The 8,840-nt window shown below is 38.6% G+C and overlaps 1 protein-coding gene across 1 annotated transcript; it reads right to left on the minus strand.

Annotated features, from left to right (window-relative positions):
- Window positions 1-1,418: 1,418 nt before the first annotated feature.
- LOC113056137 (potassium voltage-gated channel subfamily G member 3-like) lies at window positions 1,419-7,751 on the minus strand. The gene is made up of 2 exons (XM_026222677.1): window positions 6,839-7,751; window positions 1,419-4,075 (listed from the first exon to the last, which is right to left on the minus strand). Exons 1-2 carry the CDS (start codon window positions 7,459-7,461, stop codon window positions 3,430-3,432), a joined length of 1,269 nt encoding a protein of 422 aa, XP_026078462.1. The 5' UTR covers window positions 7,462-7,751; the 3' UTR covers window positions 1,419-3,429.
- Between the last annotated feature and the right edge of the window lie 1,089 nt (window positions 7,752-8,840).

Below are 8,840 nucleotides of genomic sequence, written 5' to 3' on the forward strand. Positions count from 1 at the left end.
CAGATGCAAGGTGTGACATTAAACAAGCAGTGTTTCTGCAATTATTCAAATAAGTTCTCCACATTGACATGACAAGTCAATATGTTTTCAAAGTGGTCTTAAAGGGTTAGTTCACACAAATTGAAATTTAGACCATAAATTACTCACCCTCAAGGCATCCTAGGTCTATATAGTCTAAGCCTCAGACATCACGGCCACAGGCCATTGGCTAAACGTCTGATGCTTATGGCACACAAAAGTGGAAACACTTTTGAAAACAGGCCTTCGAAGGAGTTTCAAAGTCGTCATCGGATTGGTTGAATTATACAGGATTTATGGGAGATGTTCTGTCCAGAAACAAAGATGCTGTGCTCAAAACCCTCACAAAAGAAGAAAGCTGTTGTGTTTACAACTGTGATGGCTAGCGCTTGTCAGCATAAACAAAATGCTGAATTCTCAAAAGTATTTTTGCGGCATGGAATATTTAAAATACATCAGAAAGTTACGGGGAGGGGGAGTTTGGATGGTTGACTTGGCCAAAGAAAGCTGCCATCGATTCCAGACCTTCACCTGTCAGTCTGAAGGTCTGGCTATGTGAGACTTAGGTGTATATGACTTTCTTCTTTCAGACGAATCCAGTTGGAGTTATAGAAAAAAAAAAATCCTTTGATGTTTCAAGCCGTTTCATGGCACTCAGCAGGTGTTGCAGTTCTTTTCAATCCAAAAGAAGTGAAATAAAAATGTCCCATCCATTAAAAAAAAAGTGTCTCACATGGCTGCAGTGGGTTAACAAAGGCCTCCTGTAGCAAATTGATGTGTTTTTGCAAGAAAAATATTAATATTCAAAAGGAAATAATCACTTTAATCAAGCTTGCACCAACAGTTGTACACAGAAGCAGTTCCGGGGGAATGACGTATGAGGTCAGCGTCGCGCATGCGCCGATGAATCTTGAGAAAACCAACGTTTGTTAACAGGAGCAAAGAAAGCAAACTTTACTTACTGTAGCAAAGGAAAACCAGTCTCCAGAACCAGACATTCTTCTTTACAAATCCTCATTTTTTACTTCTAATTCGTGACCATTGTTTTGATCTCTCCCCTCCGCTTCCACATTCGTCACTTCTGAGTGGCGCAAATGCAAAACCAACCTCATACGTCATTCCCCCGGAACCGCTTTGTTTACAACAGTAAGTGCAAGGTAGATTAAATTTATTATTATGTTTTAAATATGGTTACTTTTCTTACAAAAATGCACAGATTTGCTATAGGAGGCCTTTGTTCACCCCCCGGAGTCATATGAAACACTTTTTTTAATGGATGGGCTCTTTTTATTTCACTTCTTTTGGACTGAAGCACTGCAACACCCACTGAGTGTCATTAAACAGCTTGAAAGATCAAAGATTTTTTTAATATATAATTCTGAGTGAATTTGTCTGAAAAAAGAAAGTCAGATACACCTAGGATGCCTTAAGCGTGAGTAATTTATGACCTAATTTTCAATTTTGAGTGAACTGTGTGTCCCCCAGTGAATCATTATATGTATATCCTACTAAATACAATGCAAAATAAAAAAAAATTATTCCAAGAGACACATAAACTCTGAAAGTCCCTTGAATAGGGAAAAAAAAAAATTTGTGCTTGTATTCAAAGAGGAAGAAGGAAGCGAGTGACAGCCCTCCTACTGGTGAGCGTGGGGGTGATGTGTTTGCTAATCAATTTAGTTAACGCCTCTTTATTCACACAGTCGTGTATGGACAGGTTGCAGATTTGTCGCTGTCTGCATGAACAGCTGATGTTTGTTTTTTGTGATTTAGTTATCCCAATCTATGAGCAAGACTCGACAATGACTGTAATGTCAAAATGATAAGTGTTTAGGCCTGTTCAAACCAAGAACTGTAACTATAAAGATAACTATAATAATCATAACTATATTAGAATCTACACATTGCACGATAACATTCGGTTTATTATAAGCTCACGCTGAAGTTCTGTCATCTGCCACTTTAAATGCTTAAGCTCTTTAGTTGAATTCTGATTGGCTGTCAATGTTTTTAGTTGTTCAACAGCTGGAAAAAACTATTATTGTTCCTCTGTGCCATAATCAGTATAGCTGTGGTGTGGACTCTGCTATTCTTTTATTTGAATGACTTTTTAAAGCCCCCCTGTGGTGAAAATCAAGGTTTTAATGTTGTTAACATGTCTGTCTGGTAAGACAACCCACTGATTGAAATTCATCAGTCATCACCACTGCTGAGCAAAATGCGGTTTGAAACAGCCCATTTCCTAATGTCCTTAACATTTAGCCAATCCCAAGTAGTGGCTTTTCATAATATTAGCTGTCTAAGACAGGAAACAGGAACATGGTTTGTGTAACATTGATAATGTATTTAGACTAAACGCTAATGATATCAATTACAGTTGAGTATCCGACATTGTAGAAAGCGATATACATAAAATGCATCATGATTAAAACATATATTGCTAAATTAATCCAGTGCTGCCACTTGTCATTTTGCAGCGTTTACTACTTCAGTTAACCGATTGGAAGTGTTTCAGGTAGTATGAGCTGATGTGACTGAATGGAGGCGGGGCTAATTTGCATATTATGTATACAAGAGGAGGTAAGGGTTACACATTAAGTCATTTTAAGACACTTTTTTCTTATAAAAAGTTTTAAGGGATAAAGGGGCTAAATCATTCACTGCAGGGGGACTTATCTTTATCATTATCATATTAGTTACCGTCCTTGGTGTGAGCAGGCCTTTTCACAGTATTTGCTTCCATATCATGCTCAGATGCTTCTATTTGGCCACTCTAAAACCTTTTTACTTTAGTTTCCCTTGCTTTGCACTTTATTGGGAGCTGAATTAATGATTTAGCAAGTCAAGGGGACCTCTCCATGGAAACATGAGAATTCGTGTAAGCTCCTTCTAGGCTGGAGCACTGTCAGGACACAAGGTCCCGCCAGATGCCCGTTCCAGGCAGCCTGGCCATCTGTGGTTGTCAAATGCCACGGTTGTCCATTTCATACACAGGAAATGCTGTTGGATCGGTTTTGTTTGTTCACACAAGAAGGGGGTTACAACATAAACATTGGCTAATGTATTTCCTTTGGATCGTAATGCTTTATTGTGCACTTTCCAGCTTTGGGCTGGGGATTTGCCTCTTTTGTACAATTCTTTTAGCCCCAGGATGGACAGGAATTGCTCCAGATGCCTGTATTGTACAAAATCAGTGAATCCCATAATGTGTCCTTGAGTACAGAGGTACCTGTGTTATTATTTGGATATAATAGGTCCACACAGAGAGCCTAAATGCTGAGTTTTCCACATCAGACGTAGTGTGTCCCTTCAACTATATTTCAGAATCTTGGTTTAATATAAAGGCACAGAAGAGCAGGTGATTTTACTAAGCTGAAGACCAGCAAGTTCTCAGGACGATCTATGCTACAGTTAATTGAGAAACTCAGAAGAGAGACTTCGCACGCACCGTGCTGAGCGGAATTTGAGTTCGTGGTAGCACTGCACAAAGCTGTGGTAGATAAAGGTAATGGGCAGAGCCAGAAGCACAATGCCACTCACGACGCACACGCCACCCAGCACGCGTCCAGGAATGGTGATGGGGTACATGTCTCCATAGCCGACAGTCGTCATGGAGATAATAACCCACCAGCAGGCTGCCGGAATGCTGGCGTAGTCCTCATTGCTAGTCTCCAGGTCAAGGCCGTGCTCCAACAGCTGTGCCAGGGCGCTGAATATCGCCATTGCGACGAAGACAAACACCAGCAGCATGACCATTTCGCGGTAACACCTGCGCAGCGTAAGCCCGAGCGTCTGCAGCCCGAGGAAGTGACGCGCCAGCTTTATAAGCCAAAAGATGCGCATCATTCGTAGTACGCGCAGGGTGACTCCTGCTCGCTGTAGTTGAGGGTTTTCTCCTGTCAGCGCTGTCACAGCGACAGACACGTAGTAAGGCGTGATCGCCAGGAGGTCAATAATGTTAAGGGGGCAGCACACAAACTCACATTTGTCCCGTGAGACAATGAAGCGCACTATGCATTCGGCAGTGAACCAGCCAATGCATACTGCCTCGATGATCCTGTGAGAGTAGGGGAGAATAGAGAGAAAAATATATGGAAAGAAAATAAAAAAGAGAGAATTAGAGGGTATAAGAGAGCGATATGATCACAATTTCAATTTCTGGGAGCAGTACAAGTTAAGTTCAACTGACAGTATTTGTAGCATAAAGGTGACTACCACAAAAAAATAAAAAAAAAATAAAAAAAGATTTGATTTGTTCCTCCTTACCTAAACTTCCATTAACATTAAAATACTCTCTGTTTCAGTAGCCACAAAACATAAACAATATCCATTTTTCTTATTACCCTTTAAAAAGTGTAAAGTCGTATCCATTTTTACAACATAAACCTTAAAACCATAAAATAACTAAAAATGATGACGACATTGCAGCTCATATAATACACTGGTTTTAAAAGAAGAGGGCTTTTATACAATTTCTTACTGTAAACTTATTATTTTGTTTTTCCTTTTAAATAAACAATGGACAAATCAAAATCATTTTATGTGATAATCAACATTATGCCACAAGTGCTTTCAATTCAGCTTAACTTCTATTGGACCTGGAATATTCTCGTACCAAACACGTCCTTGAATATTACCAGTGAATATGAACATAAAAACAATAATAACCACTAAAAAATGGTTCGAACTAGCCTTCAATTACCATTACGCTTTGTTATTGTAAATAACCAAGTCATGCAAAGTATTTAGATCAGATACCATGCAGCCATGCAGTTAATGTGTTTTTATACAGAAAATGTCCTCTCTTTCAGATTGTGTAAACAGCTCCAGTCTGTTGTTGACATTGGAGTCAGTGTCTGTGGAAGCTGCAAGGCAGAGAGGTGCTTGCTCAGTAGACCTTGAAAAAATGCCATTAAATTAGATTTTTTTTAAATTTGAGTGCACCTCAATATCTGTTAATATTTGAATTAAGAAATAATAATTTTGGAAGGCTGCATCTACAGAAGATTTTGCCCGTAAATTTGCTCTTTCACTCTGAATGGTTGTACTGTACTGTTCAAAAAATATATATAAAGAGCCATGATAGACTTAAAATTACATTGAGGACAGCTGTTTTGGCAGGAAGGCATGCAAAAAGGGCCAATAATTACTGTTACATGAAGATGTGATAATATATGTACATGTGCCCACAAATGCCAGAATGCTGGCTTAAGAATGAATGCGAATGCTATTATCATCCTCAGATGGCACGTGAACATAAAAATCTATACATTTAAACATTTGGACCTTTACAGGCAACAAATGAACGGACATTTAAAGATGAATACAAAACAAGGGAATGAGATCCACAAAAACATCGTTGACATCTTTGGAAATACTGTAAGACTGCATGCATGACAAACCTCACTGGTTTTATTTGCAGCTTGTCATACACATATTAGAACACATACCTGAGCCCTGAGACAAACAGTGGCCACTGTGGGAAATGGAATCAAGACTGCACTGGATACATAAAGAAAAAACCTACTCACAAATACTTCCAGACAGAGAGAGACGGGGACATAGAATACCCAAAGTGACAATGTGACTCATAACAGCGAATATGAAAACATGACTGTAATTTTTAATCTCTGACGGAGAGTACCAGGACGATGTCATGTTCATTTTGGATGATGACAAAAAGTCCGCACAGAATGTGGAAATCTAATTGTAATAATTTCATGACAGGTTTAAATGCAGGGGAGACTGGGGATGTTTCTGGGACACAGAGGGTGTCATAACAGCATCACTTTATCTTATTAGGCCACATGGGTGAAATCACCACCCTCCTGAGGTATAAGAAGTTTTAAATATGTTTGTTTAAAAGATTACATAGAATGGTAGCCTACAGTTTAAATTGCAATTGACACACATATTTAATCTATTTTAAGAGTTGTTTTTACATAATAATTATTTTAAACAAGTAAATATGATTACCACGATAAATGTAAGCAGACCAAATATAAAATCTCCATGTTTTCAAATCGTGTTAAAAATCAGTCATGTAGAGAGGAAGGTGGTAACGTTGTAGTAGACTTCTATATCTACTTTAATTATTAGCAGACAAACATAAGAATATTGCATCAAAGCCACACTGCGCAAAACAAACAAACAAACAAAAAAAAACTCATAAACGGTAGTTACAGACGCTGAAACGAAATGTGTTACAGCACTCTCGGGTCCTCCCTTCTCATGCTGACGATAGATCTTTTTAGCGACATCTACTGACCAAACGAAGTACGTCATCTAGAAAAACAAAAATCACCATCGCGATATTTTGCAGACTTCATCTTGCATTATCATTATTGCGTTATTTTTTCCTAGTGCTAATATTGTTTTTACTGTAATACACAAAAAAACGTTGAATCAACAAAAATAATGTTTGGTAATAAGAGATAGCTGATTTTTGTATATAATATTATGGAATGTAATTTAGATCTCAGTAGAACTTTAATTTCAGTTTTGCTTTTAGTTTTTTTATTAGTTTTTTTAGTTTTTTTTAGAAAAGATAGTTTGAATTGAGCTCGTAAAGCACCCGATATAGCCCAAACAAGTTCGGGGGGGCCCTGTACCATTACAACATAGGCTTTTTCATTCTAAAATCCTATTTGTGGAGAAGAGCTTGATTCCTCCTATTATATATATATATATAATCATATATATAATTATATATTATATATGCTATAGGCATGCTTATAAAACTGAGCTGTCCTGTGAGAGATGCAGCTAATTTTGCATTTACACAACAGACCACAGCAGTTGAACTCATAGCTACATGTACCTGTGTTCTTCCACCGTGTTGTTTTTTGCTGTATCCCAGTCCGGCAGAGTGCTCGCGCAAAGGATGACCATAGACATAATGACAAAAACCACTGACACGGATGCCAGGATCTGCGCAGCGACAGAGGAAGCTGGTTCCTCAAAAGTCCTCCGCATCCTCTCCAGCCACCGCGCGTTCCCTCCCTCAGATGCGAACCGGGTGACCTGATCCTCCTCACCTCTGGACTCCACCTCTGCCTTGATGTCCTCCTCCGAAAAGTACGTGTAAGTGTCGGACATCCTATCCTCCAGTCGCCGCTGGCAACAAAACTCCAAATGCGAGCTCTCCAAGCCCCAGTAGATCATCTCGTTGTAAAAGGAAAGCTCGCACATCTGCGGGACGAACCTAAGCTTTCCAGATCGCACGTAAAGCATAATAAAGACAAACGCCTCGGAGTGCCTGTCGAAGAAAAACTCGTTCCTCTCTCGGTCATAATCATCACAAACCTCCAAGACCTCTTTTTCTGAGGAACAGCTGTGGAGTCTGCTCACTCTTCGCAGGGGGAAATCCTTTATAACTTCTCTGGTGAAAGCATACTTAGTGCCACCAACGTTTAGGATGCATATATTCTTCCCAAACTTCATTTTGGATCAGATTTGCACCACCGATTCGAGCGAAAAAAAGAGACGCGACACACAATATGGCTTAATGATGGTCATAGTTAAAATCCAGTATGTTTCTGTAAGCGCGAGAAAAAATAAACAGCTCCAAACACTCGAGTCCAACTCAGCAGCTATCTTAGATTCTAAAATGATTATTTTCCCAGATTGTGCGCGAGTCAGTTTGGAGAACCGTGGGAAAGTGACTTCTTGGTTTGTGCATCATCTAAACTCCAGTCTTCAGTGCAAGTATAGGTCTCCTTCAGTGGGCTGTTTCATGCAGTGATGTCACAGATCCACGAGCCTATCGGGCTCGATTGTGCGCTCCAGAAGAACGGGCGTTCCCAAACGCAAAACGAGTTTTTCTACGACGCATGTCTGGCATTAACAAGTGAACTTGCTGGACTTTATATGTCATTTGTTAACAATGGTGTAGACCAGGAGGACGTCACGTTTCAATATTAAAATCCATATTGGACGGTTTTTCCTATGGTTGTCTACCCACACCCTAAACTAAAATTAGACATTGATCCCTTGTAGTGTTGTTCTAGCTATTAGTCTAGGTTACATTTATTGAATGTAACGTTAGCGGTTTTGTAAAAACCATGTAGCATAGCTAAACTATTTTATTGCCTTTTAGGGTTTTCTCTGTGTTATTTCCAGCAATAAAGTAATCTCGTGTTTTCAGTTTACTGGCTGAATCAATAAAGGGTTTGATCGGTCTGAATCGGTTCGTGATTTAGTCTGAATGATTCGAACAGCTCAGTCTAATTTATAATGAATTTATTTTATGATTTTTCCCCTCAAATGTTGTATCAGGAATATCCATGAATCTCCCAGAGTTAAACGCCTCTTAAAGGCGGTTATTTATTTATCATTGTAAAAAAAAATGTAGGCTAAATATTTGTATTTTTGTATATATTTTTTAAAGCAATGTACATTAACACGCTTAATATATGTATTTTTCTTAATTATTAATTATAATCCGAATTTATCACTCTTTTAATCCGAATCATTCGGGTCGGAATCGGTTCGTGAATCAATTTAGTCTAGATTTGAGCAGCTCACTCACGCACTGATTCGTTACTGAAATGATCTTACATTAATTTTTCTTTTTTTTACCTTATCTTAAATATATGTTAAACGTAGCTATGATCTTCAGAGTTAATCGCTTTTAAATATTTTTTTTTTCAAAGTAAAAAGATTTGCATTGTCGAATATTATTACGTAGGCTAAACTGTGTTTATTTTTTAAATATCACTTTAAAAATGACCTACATTAACCAAGTTTAATCTCATGTTCTGCGTAAAACATTCTGTACGCTTCATTCACCCCCCTCCTCCCTTATCTCCTCCTCTCTCATC

This window comes from Carassius auratus, chromosome 37, assembly GCF_003368295.1.
Source record: "Carassius auratus strain Wakin chromosome 37, ASM336829v1, whole genome shotgun sequence".
Classification (NCBI taxonomy): domain Eukaryota; kingdom Metazoa; phylum Chordata; class Actinopteri; order Cypriniformes; family Cyprinidae; genus Carassius; species Carassius auratus.

Excerpts from the sequence above, each read along its gene's own strand:
- LOC113056137 (XM_026222677.1), bottom strand. The coding sequence starts at position 7,461 with ATGAAGTTTGGGAAGAATATATGCATCCTAAACGTTGGTGGCACTAAG. Across the intron at positions 4,076-6,838 it reads AACACGGTGGAAGAACACAG|GATCATCGAGGCAGTATGCA; the intron begins GTACATGTAGCT and ends CTACTCTCACAG.